The following is a 21244-nucleotide window of genomic DNA, read 5'->3' as shown; positions in this document are numbered from 1 at the left end:
ACAATTGTAATCGTCTTTTAAAGTATCTTCTCATCTATCTGTGTACCCTCGTCGACGCCGGCTTCGGTCTCCCCCACGGGTCGCACGAAAATCTCTTTGTTTCCACACCTTCTCCACCGAATGCTGGTGGACGGAGCGGTGAAAAGGGACGACCGTGCGTCCAATCCACCGCTAGGACAGCCTCTTCCATTAGGAGGCGTCTATTTCAATACAAAACCAGTTCCGACAGTGGCACCAGCAGCGCGGGTGCTGGTAACGCTGCAAGCACTGGGCCTGGGCGTGCCTGTTTCGCCAAAGCCACCCACAGTGAAAGAAACACACCAGGTGTATCTTGAATACGACAGAATCACACGGCGACGCGTGCTCAACACTTACGAAATCCTTCTGGAGATTGGACGCGGGGAACATGGGAAGGTTAAGCTTGCCAAGGATCTCGCACTGAATCAATTGGTGGCCATCAAGATAATCCTGCGGAAGTCGAAACGACATCTGTTCCATGGGTATCTGTACTACGGTGAGTTACTGAGACTGATGCTGCCTCAAGAACGCAAGGTACGGCGCGAGATTAGTATAATGAAGCGTTGCCATCACCCCCACATCGTTCAATTGCGAGAGGTTTTGGATGACGACAGCGCGCTGAAAATATATTTGGTGCTCGAGTACCTTGAGAAGGGTGAAATTAAGTGGAAACGCTCAAATCATGAATGTTCCGCTGCTTCTAACAATGGCATTGTCACTGTGGTCAATGGAGTAGCGCAACCGGCGCCTAGTCAACCAGACCCCCAAGAACTTCCCTGCACTCGCGAATCGGAAATAGACTTGCCTTCAGATGAATATGCGCCTAATTTACTGTTCGCTCAACTGAGGCGCGCCCTTCGTCATGTCGTGCTTGGACTCGAATACCTTCATGCCCAAGGCATTGTTCATCGGGATATCAAACCGGCCAATCTTTTGGTAAGTGCCACGAATTGTGTCAAAATTCTGGATTTCGGAGTGTCACTGCTCATTGCTAGCGACGGGAAAGTTGACTTGACAAAAACCGCTGGTACCCCAGCTTTTTTTGCCCCAGAATTATGTCAAGATCAAGATCTGACATACTCCATAACACACAAAATTGATATTTGGGCTTTAGGAGTCACCCTATATTGCTTGCTTTTTGGTAAGGTGCCATTCAATGCCCCAACTGAATGGGAATTGTTTGACGTAATTTGTCATCAATCTATTCCATTCCCAGAATATTCAGAGCTCATCCAAGTAGCTCCTATCTCAAAAACCGAATATGATGACGCTCAGGACCTACTTCGAAAATTGCTTGATAAAAACCCGAACACGCGCATTGACATTCCTGCAATCAAGCACCATCCATTCACTCTCATGGGTTGTGAAGATGTGGAGCTGTTTTTAGACTCCAAACTGCTGTGGTCACCTCTCCCTGCTCCAGCTGGCGAACCTGTGGGCGTTGGGGCAACTTTGGGTCAAGGTGCTATGATTCTCTCTGAGCTGGTCAACACCACCCTGACACCAACACCATCTGGGTCTTTTGCCGGCAAGAGACCAAGTACGCATGAAGCGTTGTTGACACGAACTCGCCTGGGGGATCTGGCGCTGAGGCGTGGTCTGGTAGAGGCGTGCCAAATTGAGACTATGCGTCACGCTAGAGGTGATGTATATTTACTGAGCACCCCAGTTTTGGCAACCATCAAAGGTATTCAGGAGCAGGATGACAAGCGGCGGCGGCTGTCGATCTTTTCAAATAGTCGCATGGGTACTCCATTTGAGCCAGGAACCGCTGCATCTTCGAAACGGTCACTATCAGCTCTGCTGTCACAGGCTTCACCTGTTCCAAGCCGCCAACCGAGCTACACAGGGAATGTAGCTGCACCTATTGCTGTTCCTGGCAGACCCCGTCTGCGTCCTCCTCTGGCACAGTTCATTGGTGAGGGCGCAAACATTGTCGGCATGGGCCACTCCCTTGTTGCAAATCATTGGGCTGCAGGTGGTAACAACGCATTTGTTGCACCAACTAGTAATGCCCCTGGTGGAAGTCAAGGGCCTATGGCAACGACGACGGCACTGGCACTGCTGGTACTACTGTTACCATTACTGGAGCTGTTTGCTCTGCTTGACTCCTTTGATGAAGCAGCAATTGATAACTTCCTCTCGCAATGCCTGCTGGACAACCTGGGCGTTTTGCCTATACCCCAATCACGGCTGGCGCTGACATCTGGCATCACGGAGAAATTGAAAACGTTCAACTTGCACATGGGACAGAAGAAGCGGCAACTGGATCGTGGAGTGGGTCCAAGGAATGAAGGCGAAGGCTTAGCGTTGCTGGATTGCGATCTGTCACTGTGTCTGAGTAGTCTGGAAAGCGATGACGACAATGCCAATTTGCTGTTTCTGTTCTCATCAAAATTGGCACCACAACTGAGACTGCAACTGGTACGACCCCCTAATGCTGCACCCCCGACACAACTGCTGCTTCGGCCGGCTTTTCTTAATCACAACCGTCGACTGGCACTGCACGACACTCACGTAGGTACGCGAGCTGGTAACGGTATGCTGGTGGTAATGATTCATGATACTCATCTGCCAGCGCCTGAACTCGCAGATGTTCCAGCGGGGTTGTTTGGGCAGGGGTTATCGGCAGGCCTGGCATCTCTGGCACTGCTGATGCCTCAAGCTGTTCCTGTGAAGCAATCACAGAGTGAAGCATTGCCACAACTTATTTATTCAATGCCGTCTCTGCCTCTGGCTCTGACAGGGCGCATGCCTCATGTGCGCCAGCTGTTGATCCCGGGACCTCGTTCGCCTTTAGTGAAGCACGTCACCACATTTGATGACGCAAGGTCACGGCTGAACCTGATTTCGTTGGCAATGTTAGACCGGCAACATGGTACATAGTCAAATACAACCAGCACCAACATCGGCGACTTTTAAATGACGAACAGTACTCTAGCTCTAGTTTACGTAAACGTATACTTACACTTTTATGAACGGGTCCAAAAAATTCTTCACTAGTGGTATAAAGTAAGCCACAAAGATGAAATTCAGTACCAATCTGGCCACAATAGAGCTTTGTAACTATATATTACGAAACTTAATCGCGAAAGCGAAACCCATGTTGTTGGTCTCAAATCGAACTCATCGCATCTTGCCAAATTAATCGAAGTCTCACAAAGTTATTTGGGTTTAGACGAGCAAATCCAAATTGCCTGATTCAGATACATTAAAGTTTGAGTTATATGCAACCACCACACACTACAGAATCCGTACGGAGTCTGCAGTCGCCAAGCCTAAGGGCCAAGACTGAGAGCCAAGCCTGAGAGCCAAGCCTAAGGGACAACCCCGTTAAACGAAAAATATTTCTTGACATAGTGTCAAAGTTGCATCCAAGGATTAACTCAAGGACTGATAAGTCACTTCCTCATTCAGTTCATGGACTCGGATATGCATTTTTTTTTTGCTTCTCCGGGTTTCGGCTTTGTGGCCGCAGCAACTGATTGATCAGACAACGCGATTTCCACGGCTGAGGTTTGACCATCCGAAATTCCCGGGTGAGCTCTGTTATCGATAGGATTTACAATCGTGTAAATCCTACCAATCGTCTGGATAATATTTCGATCTTATGGCATTAAAATTTCTTGACTTTTCATTCTATACAGTCATGTTCTTCTCCACCAATGAGAGACGCGTATGTAGGTGGAACGTGTTGGTCGCAAACTTGAGATAAGAATTGAGGTGTGCCAAAGATATGAAGAGTTTATGATGTATTAATCTTTTGGTTATGCAAAAACTCCATTTCTAATTTAAACGAGCAAATGATCGTGGCTCAGGTTTGGGCCTACAAGGCAATAACGATGTATCTGATAATGATTTTTATCTCATCGATATTTATGCAGGGTGCATGAATGCATGCCGACAAATTTTTTTTTCTCAACTTATAAGGTCCCCCGCCCCAGCTTTCTCCAGAACCCGAATCCACAATGGCTCAGGTGTTCAATGTTACGATCTTTTTTGTCGTGTTCAGAGAATCGCTCGAAGCGGTGATCATTATGAGTATCCTTTTCTCATTTTTGAAACAACAGTTTGGTACTGCAGAACACCACAAAGCAATTTACAAGAAGTTGTTGAAACAGGTGTGGATTGGTGGGTTTCTAGGGTTGTTTGTGTGTTTGTGTATTGGTGCTGGTTTCATTGGTGCGTTTTACTCGCTTAAAAACGATATTTGGTCCAAGTCAGAAGACTTGTGGGAGGGGATCTTTTGTATCATTGCCACAGTCATGATTACGATTATGGGTGTGGCGATGTTGAGAATCAACAAGATGCAACAGAAATGGCGGGTGAAGCTTGCCCAAGCGCTTTTGAAGGCTCCCGAAAAGAAAATGGACCGGTTGAAGATCGGCTACTTATCGAAAAAATACGCCATGTTTTTGTTGCCTTTCATCACCGTATTGAGAGAAGGGTTGGAAGCAGTGGTTTTTGTCGGGGGTGTTGGTTTGAATCAGCTGGCCACCGCGTTCCCCTTGCCGGTTGTGGTCGGGCTCATTGCCGGTATTTCTGTTGGGGTTGTCCTCTATTACTTCGGGAACAATGTGTCAATGCAATTGTTCCTTATTGTCTCCACTTCGATGCTTTACCTTATTTCTGCTGGTTTGTTTTCTAGAGGGGTGTGGTTCTTTGAAAACTACGTTTACTCCAAGCAGACTGGTGGTGATGCTGCTGAAAACGGTTCTGGCCCCGGGACTTACAATATAAACAAATCCGTGTGGCATGTCAATTGCTGCAACCCCCTTACCGATCACGGTTGGGATGTGTTTAACGCTCTTTTTGGCTGGCAAAACTCTGCCACTTATGGTTCAGTGCTCTCATACAATGTCTACTGGATTTTTATTATTGCTACCTTGTTGCTCATGTTGTATGAGGAGAAGCATGGGCATTTGCCCGGGTTAAAGAACTTGACTTTGGTTGAGTTGAACCCAATGTACCATATTAAGGGAAAGAAGAAGAACCAGCTCACTGCTGCACAGGAGGAGGAACTCTTGGCTAAGATGGATGATCAGGAGGCTTTGGCAAAGATCTTGAACGGAGAGATGCCGCCTCCTGCGGATTTGAGCCATACAAACGGGTCAGAACAAACGTCGCTGGACGAAGACGTGTCCCGGGTTCAGGAAGCTGTAGTAGGGGAAAAGTAATGCTGCTGTCCCTCTTGAATGCAATGATTCCGACGAGAATCAGATATCAAGATACGATATTGTACACATCGCTCCCAAAATTATAATGTCTTTAATGAATTGAAATTAAATTCACAGAACTAAGTTTTTGTACTACTTTTGGAACTTAGAGTCGTTTACGTCCCACGGAGCTTGTCTTTCCATTCAAAGGATACTTGCATAGTTCAAGTAGAAGCAACATGTAACTAGTAGTCATAGGCTTAATTCCGCTTGAATATAAAACTATGATATTGCGCTCGTTTTTCCGGCTAAGATCGCGATATGTTGACTCTCATATGGCTAGTTGTAGGATCAGCCACTGCCCTGGTTGCTGGGGTAGGGCCTGATCTTGCCGACCATTACAACCCCGGAAAGCCGTTTCGTTGCATTTCTGATCCCCTGATTGTCATCAATTGGGATCAGGTAAACGATAACGTCTGCGACTGTCCTGATGGGAGTGACGAGCCGGGCACGGCAGCTTGCGCCCAGGGAAAGTTTTGGTGTGCTAACGAAGGTCATTATGGTCAATACATTCCCAGTTTTCTTGTTAAGGACGGTGTCTGTGACTACGACGTCTGTTGTGATGGATCGGACGAGGGACTGGAAGTATGTCCCAATCGTTGTGCTGAGGTTCACCAACAATTCGAAGACTATAAAGTTAAAGTGGAGAGTCAAGTCCAGCAAGCTTTGAGACTACAAAAGGCGATGAAGACAAAGGCACAGGTGGCCAAGGAAGAGGAGGGGCGTACGATTGAAAAAATCAAGAAGAGATTAAAACGAATGGAAAATGAAGCTCGAGAAACACGCGATTCACGTGATGACGTAAGGGAATATATCGAATGGCAATCCGATCAGATTAAACAACTTCAGCAAATCTTACTGTCATTGATGAAGAACCACAATCCGAACTACAATGATGCTGCTGTCAAAAACGCGGTTGCTTCGTTTCAAAGGTTGGACGCTAATACTGAAGTACCAGCTATTCCAGATTTAGAGAAGCTTGGGAATCTGGAAATCACGCAAACACCGACATTTACTGGCTTAATTCACCACTACATGAAGAAAATCACTGAGTTGTTTGGCGGGTCGTCACATAACGAGATTACATCCGACCCGCAGAAACTCCCGCCACAATATCATCGATATAAAGAGATACTCTCCCGCCACACCTCCAACCCAATAAACTATGGCGAGGACGACATCCTCAGAGCTGCTACAAATACCGTTAATTCAAAATATGGGGAATACAACTATATCATTGAGTATCTCCAGCTGATTCGACAAGACGATACATTGGTGGGAGTCTTTGCTGGCTACACTCCCGAAAGCAATACTCTTCATTACGCACAAGGTGACAAGTGTTGGAATGGGCCACGTCGCCTGGCTGATCTAAAACTTGTTTGTGGCCCCGAAGAGAATGTGATCATGGTGAGCGAGCCAGAAAAATGTCGCTACTTTATTGAAATGACTCACCCGCTTGCTTGTCGTGCTCTCAGTGAAAATGAATTACGTACATCTTTTGAAGTGGACTATGAAAATTTGGAATAAATAAATTAAGTCAATCGAATTTGATTTTTTTCCCTGTGAACTCGACCTTAGAAAGTTGCTCTTGAGCTTTTCGTTTCGCTTCCCACGAGGGATGCACAGCCTCCTTCTTTTCCTTTAATGGAATATAATTTGGATTGTCCTTCTTTCTCTCTTCCTCTTCTCGTGCTTTCTGTTCACGTTTGCGACATCTCTCTTCGTACTCTAGCTGTCGCTGGCGACGCTCGCTGGCTTCCTGCTCACGTTGCAGCTTTACGTGCTTGGCCTCACTTCCAAACTTCTTTTTCCAGATTCTCTGTCTAGCCCTTTGACCACGTCGATTCTTCTTTTCTGTCTTGGAATTTTCCGGTTCTTCGTCCTCCGAAAGTGATGCATATCCCCCGATGAGCTCAGGTAAATTGTATTTCTGATCTTCTTGGTCCGTATCACTACCACCTTTGAAAAAGGAGTCCTCTGCGCTGTCTTCATCGTCATCATCCAGCCCCAGAGCAACCATCCCGGCAAACTCATTATAGTGGTTATTGTCATCATTCTCTTCACTTTCCTCACTTTCCGAATGAATATCAGATTCGGAGGTACCCATGTCTCTAGCATGTTTACGGCGCTCGATTATTGTAATGTTGCCTCTGATCATTCGGAACAGCCACTCTATCTCAGCCAAAGTCTTCTTCATTGTTTTGGCATTCCAAACTTTCAGCACGAAAGCCAGCTTGTCTTTATCATCAGCGTGACTTTTGAAAAATGTTGACGGATGGCACTCGGTCTGATTAAGTATGATGTCGCGAACTTTGTCACTTACCCATGCCGGGGGGTCTTTTCTTTGAGAACCTTGTAATGCATTGAGAAGTAATTTCGTTAACTTTGAAACTCTGAGAAGAGTCCGATCAACAATCATGTCGTCATCTTTGTACACGGCGAGTGACTTGGTGAGTTTGCGGTTGCCCAGATGCCATTTCTTCTCAAATTCATCTCGCTTATAGCTGAGAATCATGTCATCAACGTCGGTGTCTTTGAGTCCCGAAAGCTTCTTTGGAACGTTTTTCAGACGCAAAAGCTTCTTTGTATGAGAAAAGCGGGGCGTCATTCCCTTGTACTTTGCTTCGAGGTAATCTGCCTTCCACAATGACATGACTGTGGGAATTCAAAGTGAAAAAGACACGAGTTTGTTATGGGTATCAGTAAAAGAAGGTGATAAGTAGCAAAAGGATTCTGACAAGTAATGGATGAGTTCGCAATCGATTAAACCAATAGTTTGAACACTTTGTGAGGAAGATCTGAACTGTCGCGCGATGAGCATCGTATGACTCCTCCATCCATGTCCTTGCCCCACGGGCCATCAAGCCCACATTCATCAAACGATGAGCCTAAACGGAAGAGGGTCAAGAAGGCACCTCAGGGACCACGATGTCAATTTTTCATAGAGCGCAAGAATCGGCAATGTCCGTTACAAGTGCCCGCGGGCAAGAATTGGTGTCGCCAACATGATCCAGATCAAAGTGAAAGAGTCAAATGCCCTCTAGACCCAACTCACAGCGTTGTTAAGATTCATTTGGCTGATCATTTACAAAGATGCAATAAGCGTTTTAAAGAAAAGCCATGGTTTAAGAAAGACTATCATTGGTTATCCTACAAAGAAGAAGCAAAAACGATCAACGGCAGGTCCGAAGCTGCAGATGGATATGAAAAGGAGTCAGAATTGGATGCATCTAACACCAGAAGCGGAGAGTGTGAACAGGAGACAATCCTGCAAGAATGCGATAAGGAATCTGATGATCTTTGCATTGCAACATCAACTGCAAATGCCGCACAAACTCAATTGATCAAGTATGTCGTATCTGTGTTGGATGGGATTACTTTTGAACCATTGAAAAAAAAGCACCTTCACCATAAAGGCCTTGAGCCTCGACTCAATCAGGTTACGAATCAGAAGCATGCTCTTCAACAGCTGAGCCTCATTGGATCGCTAAAGGAATATGATATGCTTTCGGAAAACAACTATTACGTTGAATTCGGGTGCGGTAAGGCTGAGTTCTCCAAGTATGTTGCAGATTGCATTACGCATGACAATCTGAATACGCTGATGGACAAGCTCGGATTTGGGTTGATCGACAGAGGTGTCAACAGACTCAAGACTGATGGTAAGCTTAAACAAATCACTCCACTGGTCAAACGAGATCGCATTGACATTAAGGACTTGGACCTTGAAAAATTCCTCGAGGGAGAACCGGCAACCCTGGTGGTTGCGATACTGAAGCACTTGTGTGGTGTAGCTACAGATTTGACTTTCAGATGCCTTCACACTATACAGAGTCGAGTAAAAGGAGCTGTAGTAGCTATGTGCTGTCGCCACGTGTGCAAGTATCATCAATTATCTCCTGAGGCACGTCAATTCTTAGCTCGACACCACATTAAGGCAGAGTCACATTTTAAAGCTCTTCAGAAAGTAGCACTGTGGGCCGTCGATGGAGGTAAAGACGTGGAGGTGGGATTGAAGGCCAGGCGGCTCATCGATGAGGCACGTGTACAGGGGGTGCGGCAGCAATTTGCGCAACACCACGTCGAACTCATCGAGTACGCCAGCCGTGAAACCACTCTTGAAAATTGTGCTATGTGTGTATATATTAAGCGTTGATAGGCATTTCTATTAAAGACTATTTAAATCTTCATTTCTTCGATACCGTGCTTCCAGACAACGACGAAAGGGGTGGTGCCGTCTTCTCTGTAGTTCAACAACACGACCATGGCGTCGGGGTCCATCGATTCACCAGTGAAGAATTCCCAGTCGTTGAACGAACCAATGACCTTCTTCACGTAGGCAGTGGCACCCTTTTCGAATTCTTCGACTTGTTCGGGGTGCTTTTCAGCCAAGTAAGCCTTGACCTTCTTCATGTAACCCTTGATGTAGGTGAGGTACGACTTCTTGTCAAATTGGGTAGGTTGCAATCTGAACGAGTGGACAACGTTGTTGACGGTTTCGACACCGTCTTCAACTTCTTCATCACCACCTTCGGCCGAAGCGTTGGCACCAATGTCGATGTTGTCACCACCGACTTGAACCATGGCACAGTCGGCTTCGTAGACGGCGTTGTCAATGAGCTTGGGCTCGTAAGCGTCAGACAAAAGTTCGTCGCCAGAAATAACGTCCTTGAAAATGATCATGTTGAAGGTTGTGTGTAACTGAAAATTTTCAGCTTTTCTTAAATGGTGCGGGCGGATTATATGCAGGAGAACCCACAAAATAGGGACAGGGCTTCTATACGAACTCATCGCAATGGGAAGCAAAGGTAGTACTGCAACGCATTTAGGAGGGATATGACAAAAGTATTAGTATCGATGGCGATCAATTCACTTCTTGGGCTATCTTCGATTGCTTCATAATTTGAGGCAGTTTGCGGTGTCCAAGATTTCACCGGTCACATGTTCTCACTCAATTCATCACAGCGATGAATGGAGTATTAGCTCGTATCATCAGCAAAACCGCCCCTCCCCATCCGCCACTATCAACAGTGTGCACTTTCCCAAAATTATCACAATCATATTTATCGGCAGGCTCAATATCGAACTTCGACGCAGCAAAATCGGTTACTCTGTTCCACCGCCAGTTGTATCCACTTCGATCATGTACATCCCCCATAATTGCCCCTGAAGTGGGGCAGAACAAGGGCATTGACTATGTATCCAACTACTGCAAATATCTCAGCGTGAATCACAATCGAATTTTCGAGTCGTTTGCCTCGATGGATGCGGCCACTCGTCAGGGGCTTCCTGATCAACTGTTGCACGACTTAGTAGATCGATTTCTCATGGGGAAACGTGATTTTGTTGTGGCTAATGGTGTTACAGAATCTCTGAAGGTAGTCAATCGCTACAGTTATTTTGAAATGATACAATACCGCCGAGAGTATCTTGAAATGCTCAATCAAATTCTTGATGAATATCAAGCTCGAGGACACCGTTTATCCAATGCTCAGCAAGCTAAGTATTTATTCTTCACCTTTTTCCGAGATACTAAGCTAATTACGAAATGGTTTACTGAAGACGAATTGGTGTATCCACGATTCGGTAAGCAAACATGGGAATCAATATTAAGCTCAATCAGTGATCAGAGTAAGGAAGATCAGGCATCTATTCGTGCAGTGCTTTTGCTCCATGCATTTCGCCACAATCGACCTCAGGATGAAATTGCTCAACTCGCCACCAGTGGGAATGCTAATTTGGACTTGGTGAAGGTGATGGTCAATGAATGTGAGGATGAAACGTACGTCGAAAGCTTGCTTTCGGAGTGGATCCCAGAACTTGATGTTGTTGATATGAATTTGGTGAACGCAGTTTTACAACGATGTCAACCAGAAGATGTTGTTGCGGCTGTGTCTGCATTACTACCTGACGAGATTCCTGATTTCGGCAGCGACGAGTTATATCTGGTTCAACTACAATACACCTTCGAGGACTCTTCTCTCTATTCCGAACTTGTGGCCCTGGCTAATGAGCAATTTTCACTTGTTGCTACTGATAAAACATATCGCATGTGGCTCCAAGCTCTTTTAGCTCAAAATTGCAAATTTCAGGCCATTGAATCGGTACTCAAGATAATGAGAAGCTTCGGCGTTTTACCCTCGACGAAGACTTGGCTTTTGTTGTTTCGCCACAAGCATTGGTCGATTGAAGAGTACAGTTACTTGGTGGAGTACTTCGTAAGTGTTCACAATCAAATGAACGCAAAACGCTTAGACACAAACCATGCGGATGCATTTGATTCTAACAGTATTTCCCCTCAACTCATGGAAATGGTAAACAAAGCGTGCTCCTATCCGATGGACCATTTACCACTTGCAAGAGCCAAGATAATCAAGTTGACAGATGAACTCTTGGATGAGATCATTGATGGGTTTCTAGAATTGAACAAGACTAAATCCACTTTGAAATGGTATGAGCATGAGCGTGATGAAATGCAAAGGGAACTCTCTCAGTACCGTGGCCCTCTGGCAAAAATTTATCGAGAAGGATCTAAGCAAACACAGGCTCACGTTGACGAAATTGAGGAATTGAAGAAAGTGTGGTTATTGAAGTTATCTACAGGGCCGTATTTCGAATAAAAAGCAAATGTGTTGATCCGCAAGACGAATCAAAATCAAAATGTCAAGGTGAAGGAATCGAATCGTTACTAGCTTTGTGCGGTCTGTTAATGTGGGATGGATACATCATATTATACAAGTCACCCACTTCATGGGGACACCAGTGGCTTTCGTTCTTCTATTGTATCTTCATACTCTTGACTGGCTCGCGGGCTCTGACGATGTCTGTGAGCACGATTTTCCTCTTCCTCCTCCCGAGCAATTGCAGCAGGCTCTACGAGATTGAATTTGAACCACGTGGCGGTTGGAGTTTGGAATACCAGCTCCCATATAAAGACGAAGCCTAACATAACCAGAGTCATTCCCATCAATAACGTCACATCCATTTCAGCGAAAGGTAACATGGCGATGCCAACACCCACAGGGAGCCTCCAACCAATCCTAGCCCAACGTGGGAGAACAAACGTGCATTTCTCGTCTTCATCTTTAAAGAGCATACCAAGGACCCACATAGAAAGCAAAGAGACACCAATGCCACCTGCAAAATAGAACAGTAAACCGAACATGTTGTGTGATTCCTCTTCACCTGCTGAAGCTGCTTGGACTACACTGCGCTTCAATAATACAAGAGCTTCCGAGCCGGCGCTTTGATGTTCATCATGGGTAAGTCCAGTGGCGCCACGCTTTGTACTGCCATTTTCAACTTTGATGAGATCGCCCAGTGCATCAGCAGACAAGACAATGGCGGCAATCAAAGGAAGGTGAGAATATATAAATAGACATGCGGTGGTAGCACTTCGACGTAATGGATGAACTCTCCGTTGAATGGTACTTCCATAGTTGTAGATCCAGAACAATATGTAAGCAATCAAAAGCATGAAAACGCCACGCGCAAGTCTGATATTAAATCCGGCACCAATAGGAGCAGTAGCCACAGCCTTATAAGGGTATTCTCCAATTGCAACGGTTACAAAGGCCGAAAACCGCTCGATTTCATGCTCCAAGTTCAATGCTGTCAGCATTGTAAGCTTAAAGGTCCGCTTTATCATTGGAGAATAAGCATAGATAAAAGATGCATTTTCAAGTGCAAAAATGGCAATCAGAACCCCAACTTTTGCTCGATTTCCCACAAATATAACAATAATCCATAAACAGCTAGTGACATAAATACTCAAAGCGTAAAATCTCATTTGGAGTCGATGTTGAGGAATCCAACACGAATAGAATAAGTATAGAGTTGCAAGCAGTACGCGTGCTATCATGTAAGGTACAATTGTTAAAGCCGCACCTTGAAGCAGCTCTGGAGCTTTTGAGTGAGAGTTGGCGTAAAACATCAATAAAACAATGATGAAAAACACATACAACTTTTGTGTAAAGTCTTCATTGTAGTAGTAGTTCACCCCGTCTTTGATGTCACACCACACCTGCCATATAGGCATAAAGTACAAAAAGTACTTTAGTAGAGACAAACCGGTTGACTCTTTAGCAGCCTCACCAGCCAAATTAGTAATGAGCCCAACATACAACAAATCCACAAAAAGCTCGAGAGTTGAGCTGGAGCGTTCGCCTTTGGTGCGATGGAGTACACCATCCTTGAAATAATTAAGGGCATGGGGTCTGATGAACCAAAAGTTTTGGGGTGGACGACTTATGTATCGAAATGAAATCTTCCCGTGCTTTTGGACCAACAGGTCATCGTCACGTTGTGAGTCAATCACCTCTGGTTCGTAATCCCAGTTTATCGGCATTGTAAGTTAACAAGTCGTCATCGGTATGCTTTACTTAAGGATGATAAGCCGTGCTTCCAAGAGTGCATATAAACAAGGTTGCCATTATCAAAATTTGCATATGGTTTTGTCATAATGAAATTTACATGTAACGACTATGCCGCAATTATATTTTAAAATGACATAATTCCGCGATCACAATCTAAGCATGGAAGCTTTTTGGCTTACGCAACAAGTCCTCGCTCTCTGGCGAAGTGCCATACTGAAAGTTGCAAGAGTTCAAAAATCAAGCTTTTCCTGTTACATGGAGAACCTTTAGGATTTCACAATTGTATTGCAGAGAAGATTATATGCTTCGCAGTTAATCGCAAATGGCGACCCAAATGCATCTATGCGCAAGTTGTCGGGATCGCAGTTTGGGTTAGGCACGGATTGGGTTCGCCTGCAAGTGACCCTCGAAAATTGTTCGCAAAAAGGCTATTGAGAATGAAATCCTTCCGCTATTCGCCTCCGAAAGTGTGAATGTCGTGGTAACTGCAATTAAATCATTTGTTGAAAATTATTTTTCATTATGATGATTTTATAATTACAACCGAGTATAAGCTGGCAGGCTTTGGCAAATTGGCCTTTATTATACTTACAGGTCAACTCGTTCCACCAACATATAAACTATGTCACAAGTATGAGTCTGTCTCTTTGATCTCGTTGCAATCAAGTTGTTTCTTTCCCTATATTAATGTTCACGCATAAACCTACGCTTTGGTTTTGTGTTTCACCCGTGACTCCGCGACGGCTTAAATTTCGAACGAGCAAAAATGGTTCCCCAGCTTGACACTACTCTTTGACGACTTATGTTAATTTTACTTTTCTTTTTGATGTCTCTTCGGGTGTGTTGATGCTACCTCAAATCGTACAATGAAAGAAGAGGCGGCTGTAGCAACAAAAAGATAGGCGTAATTACAGCCCGATGCGGGGCTCGAACCCGCAGCCTTGAGATTAAGAGTCTCACGCTCTACCGATTGAGCTAACCAGGCAATACAGTTTTTTTGCGTTTTGTGCTAACTTGTAACGATATAGCCCTCGTGATGTACGGCTCATTTCAATAACTTTAGGAATTTATTTCAAAAAAAAGTTCTTGAAAGACTTTTTACTAGCAGATGTGCCCGATCAACCGACAATGCTAGATTTATTTCACTCTAGTGAAGACTATGAGTAAACAGATGATGGTTAGAGAGGACTACAGAAATGTTCATAACGAGTGAATGGGTTCTCAAATAAGTACCAAAGATAAAGAAAGACTTATGAATTTTTTCAAGGCGCTTCTAAGAGTACACCAAAGAGTACTATACTTGAAACACTAACATTGAAGGAAAAAGAAGCACAATTGTAATAATTCGTGAATATCACCTGTGATCGGGTATTTGCAAGCTCATTTCGTGAAACTGAGCCCACAAAACCGAGAAAATGTTGTTAAACAATTATGCGCTTTCCTCCTTGCATATTTGTCCCACGGTCTGGATATAGACCTCAAGAATCTTCCATGGGAAATCTCATAGTTTTACAGATGCATTGAACAGCTCTGAGATCCTTCCCAAATTGAAACTTATTCGAAATGAGCTGTACTTGTGTTGGCGTTCTTTGATTGCGAGTACATGATTGCAATTTGAAAAATGGTCAAACTGTGCTATTCGAATATACAACAAACCGAGGTTTTTGACACACATGCTTCACCAGTCAACCACGAAACCAATGAGCTATTTCAAATGGTGATCTCAATAGTCAATAATTCGAGCACCAATGGTGTTACCTGACTAGGGATCAGCGTAACTTTCTTCGGGCTCACCAACCAGTTTATACGTCCTAACTGATGTACGACTGGATTATAATGCGGAAGAAAGCTTAAGCTCAATTAAGCATAAGGTTAGTTCTCCAATCTTTGATAACATGAACCCAGTCATCATGGGCTTCGTGGTGGCTACGTCGTCTCCACACTTCTAACATAATTTGCCGTGCCCCCCAATAACTCCCCAAGTACTGAGCAATGTCGGCCCCCCATTGTTTGAAGCCTTGTTGAAGCTCCGACAGTGTGGCTTCGCATCCAGCAATGAAACCTTGCCAAAAAAGAGGAATGATCCGTGCTGTTCCCTTTTGGATTAGGCGAATGATTGCATTGAGATGGTTTAATGTATGACGTACAGCTGGCTGGACCCTCTCTATAGGGGTATCAAGGATGAATCGATCAAAATAGATGGTGAGCGCGTAATGAAACAGAACGATATGGTGGTATGTTGCTTCTTGCATACCGCCGTCTTCTGTATTTAGTTGCCACTCGAGTGACCATTCGTCCAATTGGAGACGAAGAGAGTTGGCCTCACTAACGGGCACAGTTCCTTCGTAAATTCTTGTGCGCACCATGTCAACTGTAGCTGCAAATAAGCGAATTAGACTATTGGGCAAGCCATAAAGAGCATCAGTTGCGAAGTTCTCATCTTTCTTCTTGGTATTATTAAGCTTTTGGTCAACGAATTCTGGAGTGAGGGTTGTCGAAGTATGCTCTGCATTTTCTCTAAATCCCATTCCCCAATTAGCGTGAATTTGTTTTGGATCTAGACAAGTCAGATCCTGAATGAGCTTCAAGGAGCTAAAAATACGATGGAGAACTCTCGCTTTACTCAGAAGTTTGCGCTTGTGTTTCATCTTTGCCCTTATGACTTCACCACAAAATTCGATGTAATAATGAGTACCCTGCATAGTCCCCCATACCAAGTCCACCAGAATCATCAGCATAATGGCACAAAGAACATCTTTGTATTTTTCTTTGCTGACACAATGACTAATACTAAGTTGGTTTATGAAGTACAGGGCTTGAGACCGAAGACGACCACCCAACTTGAGGTAAAATGTCTTCAGGTCCAGCTTTGAAGGAAACTTCAGTTGTAAATTGAATGCCAGGACGGCCAAAAGTGCATATAGCAATGCATTTTTGGCTGTCAGAGTATGACCTAGACCAGAGAGTTCACCCAAGGCTGCGAGAGCTCTGGGGAAGTAAATCGTTTTCCATGGATTTTCCGTCAATGGGATCACGGTCATGAGATCTGCTACTTCAGTGATGTAGTAATTAAGCAAGTAGCGAGTCAATGGTTGAACTTTGAGTGCGGTGGTTGGAACAGTATTTTGTAGAGCAGGTACCGACAGCCCTGGGGTGTCCACTATCTGTAAAATTGAAGATACTCCCTGGTCATCTTGTGGATACAACTGAATATCAAGCAGAGGCAGACTTGTATCTACCGCTAATTGTGGCTGACTATGAGATGGAGTGGTGTCTTCCACGGGTACCGGCTGGTTCCGAAACACAAGACTGTAGAAGTCGAAATCACCATCATCAAAGCGAAACTCGTCATTTAATAAGTTATCAAGATACTGATCATTACCCATGGCGGCAGCAGTGATGTAAGCACCCTGAAGAAGCTCTTGGGCGATCCATATGTCATGTCCACTGTGCTGAAGATTGTCGGTTGGAGTAGCAAGCTTTTGAGGGGAATCTATTTCATGCTTAGAGTTGATCGCTTCAGACGACGTATTTGAATTTGTCAGCTGCCCCAGAAACACGCCAAAGGGTCCCAAGCATTTGGTGACACCGCTTTTCAAAACTGGGTCCAGCCCCGAGTGATGCAATATCGCCAAATCCTTATCCATATCCTCGTAAGTTGCATAAGGATCACTCCACTCCACTGAATCGACCTTCCGACGTTGGTGGTCTCGATCCTTGTCTTCAAAGGCAACCAGCTTCTGCGACACTGACGCCCCGTGATGGCGAAATTCGAGAGGAGCCAGCCATCGCAACTTGATTCCGTAACCTTCACATTCGATGCCCATCCGCAGACATCTTCGACACAGCGGCCTTCGCAAGTCGCACCGGATCTTCCGTGTTCGACATGTGAAGCATCCAGTGAACGTCTTGTTGCGTTGCACCATTCGCACCCACCCGGAGCCAAAAGATTTATTCGGGCTGCGACTGTTAAGCACTCAGACTGGATGGTTAACACAAAATTTCCAAATATTGAATTTGAGGTTTCGAGAACACATAAATTATCATGTCTACGGTGATTTTGCGAGTCAAGATGCAAGTTTGATTCTCAACCTATTAGTTTCGATTGGCCATCATTCTTTCCTCCAAATTTCCTTCCAACTTATGTTTCTTGTAAGAGTAGCTATCACATTGCATTTATCAGAATCATGAATGCTGCTACAGCTTGCCGTTTGCTATGGCTTGCGCTTTACGTGACTTGTATGTTCGTCGATTCGAAGACCGAATTTCAGAGATCAACATCAAGATCAATGAAGAAGAGAGAAACCCTTCAGTTATATGAAGTTGGTCACGTGACTATCAGGGACTTTGATATTCACGATCCCTGGTGCACAAAACCCGAGGGATTGGAGTTCTCTAGGAATTCCACATGTGTCGAAGTCGAGATGTGGATTAAATGAGGTGGCGTGAGATACATACGTTGACATTGTTAGCACAGCACTAGTGGCTTGATTGTAAACTAGATAGTGGTACAAGCCATCATCTCATACGACCCCGTTCAGGGATTTGCTCCTATACTACTGACGTTAAGGACAAGCGAAAGTGTATTTGATGCCGTAATTAATCCTGATTCGCCCTACGTTGAAAAGCGACATATGGTTCAGTCGACGATTTTACGGAACCAGCCATGAAGTTATGTCCACGCAGGTTGGTTGCTCTATTAAATTTTCTGTGAGGTTCGGTATCATACTTGTGAAGTTCTTATCCTTTGAAAACTGCTGTAGTATTGCTTAAGGAATTGATACGTTTATGAAAGCAGCCAACTATCAATACTCGTGTTGATCATGACGGATTGTTATCACTGAACGTTTTCCTGCAATGCAAACGATTGTAGCGTGCAGTCACCTTTGTAACGCAATAAATTGGATAGTTTTTCCAACTTAAAACCTAATTTAAAGCCGCTGTGCATCTCAAAGTTAGAGACAAGGACGAGCCACTTCCCGTCTATTGGGCGAATACGAAGATCTTGTATGCTGAAGCTAAAGCGACTGATACTTAATGCACACATTACATAAGATTCAGGCCTCTCTGTTATCAGGTCAATTGTCGAAATCATCGAATTGTCGGAAGCTGCAGAAAACTCAATACAAATTCTTGAAAGAGCGGTCGTTATCTCCCACTTTTAACTGAAATGAACACAGAGTCAATTTCAAAATTTAGCCGCGTTACAGTCATCGAAATCAGAGATCATGATCATCACGATGAACCAATGGCATACGAACAACAAACTGAGAGCTGAACAAGAATCACAATTACGTCTATGTTTCCAATCTCAAGTTATAACGGACACAAGAATGTGCTTTGAAATGTCAACCAAATTGAGTTAGTTGATCTTTATTGAGAGTGAAGCTGAATTCTGTCGCGCGCTTGGTAAACGGTCTCGCCACTTTGATTTCCATCATAGAGGTGTTTGTGAGTTTAGGTTACGTAAGCGGGATCGCAAAGTAAGGTGAATGGCAATAGATCAACCCTCTCTCTCCAGTTACAGCAAAATACTCGTCAAAGTCATTGACGTGATAGATTGAAAATTGTACCTGAAATTCCCGTCGTCGTAGTTTATGACCGCCAGACAGCATAAGGGCTACATACTCCAGTTCACCACTTTGTCATTCACCTAGCCTGATGATGTCACCAAGGGCACAACCTTTTAACTCTTAACCGAAAAAAAAGGCTAGGTATTAGCGGATAAATTTTACTCCTAGAAGTTGACTAATTCTCAAATGGGAGTAATATGGATTTTACTACTAAGCACGGCGAGATTGGTATACAAGCATAGTATCCAAGTCCACAGACTTCTACGTATGTTATCAAAAATCTAAGGCAACAACTCACTCCCCATACAAAAATAATAGTAATAGAAATAAAGAAACTTCAACTACATTCGAATACCATCCTACGTTTTTTGTTAACTTCACTCATTGCTTTGATTTAGCCCAAGAGATAGGAAGTCGCTCGCCAAGCAAAGGCTTACAAACCAAAAGAAATTTAACCATCTTCTTTTAAAGTAGAAAGTTGTTTGCAGCAATTTAAATATTCATGTCCTCTGCTTCTTAATTCCAAATCTTTGATGAAGGAACATGCAACGAGTACGGGCCAGCGCATTGCTATGGGAGCTCTGACCAATGGTCCCAAAGAGCTTTCGACGGCGGTGTTGATATTATCAACTAGTTGAATTATTTGACTTAGTATCTGCTGTACTTGGGGCAGCGTCCACGCTACGCCATATATTGTAACAAGCAGCCATGCTATGAATGCGTGAGTATGAGTTTGATGGGAGATGTCCATCCACGAAACAAATGAGCCATTCACTGTAGACCCCCAAGGACTTTCAACGAAGCCAACGTCTTGAGGGGATGGACAGAACAAGTGATTAAGTTCATTTGCGTACCCCGACATAAGAGTTAGTCCTTTTCGATAGTCTATGCGGTTTGTGCCTTTAACAAAGAAGTCCAAGAATCCCTCATGCAAGTGTATAACCGCTTGACTTGTTCCAGTTAGTAGATTAAACCCTGAGGTCAATAATAAACCCCATTCCTCAAGTACCGCTTTCTCTTTCGGGCAACAAGAAGCGCCTATTACTGATAGTGCTCCCAGTAATGGAGGTTGAGCCAGAGTTGCATCAAATGTGAATAACAACCACTTGCATAAAACAGAAACTTTCAGCTGTTCAACAGTCGAGGACTTCAGGACAAAACGTGCAACTGAGGTCAAAGAGTTTTGCCAGTTTATTTCACTTGGATACAAATGAGTAGCAGCCAGTGCCAAAAACACCAGTGCCACAATTAGCAGCTCTAAATCTCTCATGGATTGAATTGATTCAAGTTGAGACTTCGCCAAAGAGCTAACAGTGGCCAAGTAGTTGGCGCTGAGATCTTCCTTACCCTTTAATTTTGAACCAACTGCCAATGTAGCTGCCAAAACTATTGGGTAAGCTCCCAGAAAAGTGACGATGGTGTCCCGCACAGGATTTGAATAGCTATGCCCGTTCCATCGAGGAAGCGGAAGAAGGCAAGGACAGAAGGTCGAGTATGCCTCATAATAGTAACTTGATTCTTCTGGTGGAAGTTTAACGTAATCGGAATTGACATTCACCGTAGTGATATCGGAAGGTACCGGTTGTACTTGGGATATCAGTACCAGTAAGGTAGGTAGTCGTGATCCCATGAGGTCAGCTAGTTGGGCTAGGCCGTCCGCTATAGACGAAACATCGAGTGTATTAAACGGAGCAGGGTGATTGAGAATTCTCAGTAACAGTGCCAGCGGAAACTCAGATGACGTCGTAATTGATGTTGGTGTACTCAGAAGCAGAGAACATGGGGGTGGGGTGGTTGACTGTGTCATTGTTACGTCCTCTGCCAGAGCTGACTCAGTTGGTGGCTTATAGTGTCGGATACTCAACGTTTGCTTGTATAAGCCCATTTGTTGAAGTTCTCTGGTCAGCATGCGAAGCACAGTTTCTCCTGGAACTGGGTACAGACATTCTTTGGCCATTCGAAGACATCGAAGACAAGCGGGCTTGGTTTCATCGCATTTTATTTTGCGACGTTTGCATTCGCGACACCCACCCTTAGAATAGTTTCGACGCTGGCGTGGTGG

At 44.4% G+C, this 21244-nt stretch overlaps 10 protein-coding genes across 10 annotated transcripts; 5 read left to right on the top strand and 5 right to left on the bottom strand. All coding sequences in view use genetic code 12, as the record gives it.

Moving 5' to 3' along the window:
- Positions 1-120: 120 nt before the first annotated feature.
- DIURU_001994 (serine/threonine protein kinase) lies at positions 121-2904 on the top strand (the record flags this gene model as incomplete). Its single annotated transcript, XM_034154596.1, has 1 exon — positions 121-2904. The coding sequence occupies one exon, from the start codon at positions 121-123 to the stop codon at positions 2902-2904; it is 2784 nt and encodes a 927-aa protein (XP_034013127.1).
- A 1082-nt stretch (positions 2905-3986) lies between these two features.
- On the top strand, positions 3987-5195 carry DIURU_001993 (FTR1 family protein; the record flags this gene model as incomplete). Its single annotated transcript, XM_034154595.1, has 1 exon — positions 3987-5195. The coding sequence occupies one exon, from the start codon at positions 3987-3989 to the stop codon at positions 5193-5195; it is 1209 nt and encodes a 402-aa protein (XP_034013126.1).
- Positions 5196-5495: 300 nt separating this feature from the next.
- Positions 5496-6761, top strand: DIURU_001992 (uncharacterized protein; the record flags this gene model as incomplete). The annotated part of the gene is made up of 1 exon (XM_034154594.1): positions 5496-6761. One exon carries the CDS (start codon positions 5496-5498, stop codon positions 6759-6761), a length of 1266 nt encoding a protein of 421 aa, XP_034013125.1.
- A 10-nt stretch (positions 6762-6771) lies between these two features.
- BUD22 (Bud22p) lies at positions 6772-7887 on the bottom strand (the record flags this gene model as incomplete). Its single annotated transcript, XM_034154593.1, has 1 exon — positions 6772-7887. The coding sequence occupies one exon, from the start codon at positions 7885-7887 to the stop codon at positions 6772-6774; it is 1116 nt and encodes a 371-aa protein (XP_034013124.1).
- Positions 7888-8058: 171 nt separating this feature from the next.
- Positions 8059-9390, top strand: DIURU_001990 (tRNA:m4X modification enzyme; the record flags this gene model as incomplete). Its single annotated transcript, XM_034154592.1, has 1 exon — positions 8059-9390. The coding sequence occupies one exon, from the start codon at positions 8059-8061 to the stop codon at positions 9388-9390; it is 1332 nt and encodes a 443-aa protein (XP_034013123.1).
- Positions 9391-9413: 23 nt separating this feature from the next.
- TMA19 (Tma19p) lies at positions 9414-9917 on the bottom strand (the record flags this gene model as incomplete). Its single annotated transcript, XM_034154590.1, has 1 exon — positions 9414-9917. The coding sequence occupies one exon, from the start codon at positions 9915-9917 to the stop codon at positions 9414-9416; it is 504 nt and encodes a 167-aa protein (XP_034013122.1).
- A 284-nt stretch (positions 9918-10201) lies between these two features.
- Positions 10202-11854, top strand: DIURU_001988 (uncharacterized protein; the record flags this gene model as incomplete). The annotated part of the gene is made up of 1 exon (XM_034154589.1): positions 10202-11854. The coding sequence occupies one exon, from the start codon at positions 10202-10204 to the stop codon at positions 11852-11854; it is 1653 nt and encodes a 550-aa protein (XP_034013121.1).
- A 128-nt stretch (positions 11855-11982) lies between these two features.
- DIURU_001987 (uncharacterized protein) lies at positions 11983-13581 on the bottom strand (the record flags this gene model as incomplete). The annotated part of the gene is made up of 1 exon (XM_034154588.1): positions 11983-13581. One exon carries the CDS (start codon positions 13579-13581, stop codon positions 11983-11985), a length of 1599 nt encoding a protein of 532 aa, XP_034013120.1.
- A 1884-nt stretch (positions 13582-15465) lies between these two features.
- Positions 15466-17436, bottom strand: ARG81 (Arg81p; the record flags this gene model as incomplete). The annotated part of the gene is made up of 1 exon (XM_034154587.1): positions 15466-17436. The coding sequence occupies one exon, from the start codon at positions 17434-17436 to the stop codon at positions 15466-15468; it is 1971 nt and encodes a 656-aa protein (XP_034013119.1).
- Positions 17437-19633: 2197 nt separating this feature from the next.
- Positions 19634-21139, bottom strand: DIURU_001985 (uncharacterized protein; the record flags this gene model as incomplete). The annotated part of the gene is made up of 1 exon (XM_034154586.1): positions 19634-21139. The coding sequence occupies one exon, from the start codon at positions 21137-21139 to the stop codon at positions 19634-19636; it is 1506 nt and encodes a 501-aa protein (XP_034013118.1).
- Positions 21140-21244: the final 105 nt, after the last annotated feature.

The sequence above is a fragment of the Diutina rugosa genome (genome assembly GCF_008704595.1).
Source record: "Diutina rugosa strain CBS 613 chromosome Unknown scaffold8_size298685, whole genome shotgun sequence".
In the NCBI taxonomy this organism is placed as follows: Eukaryota; Fungi; Ascomycota; class Pichiomycetes; order Serinales; family Debaryomycetaceae; genus Diutina; species Diutina rugosa.
Note: the sequence above shows the minus strand (reverse complement) of the source record. Positions and strands in the feature narration are given on the sequence as shown.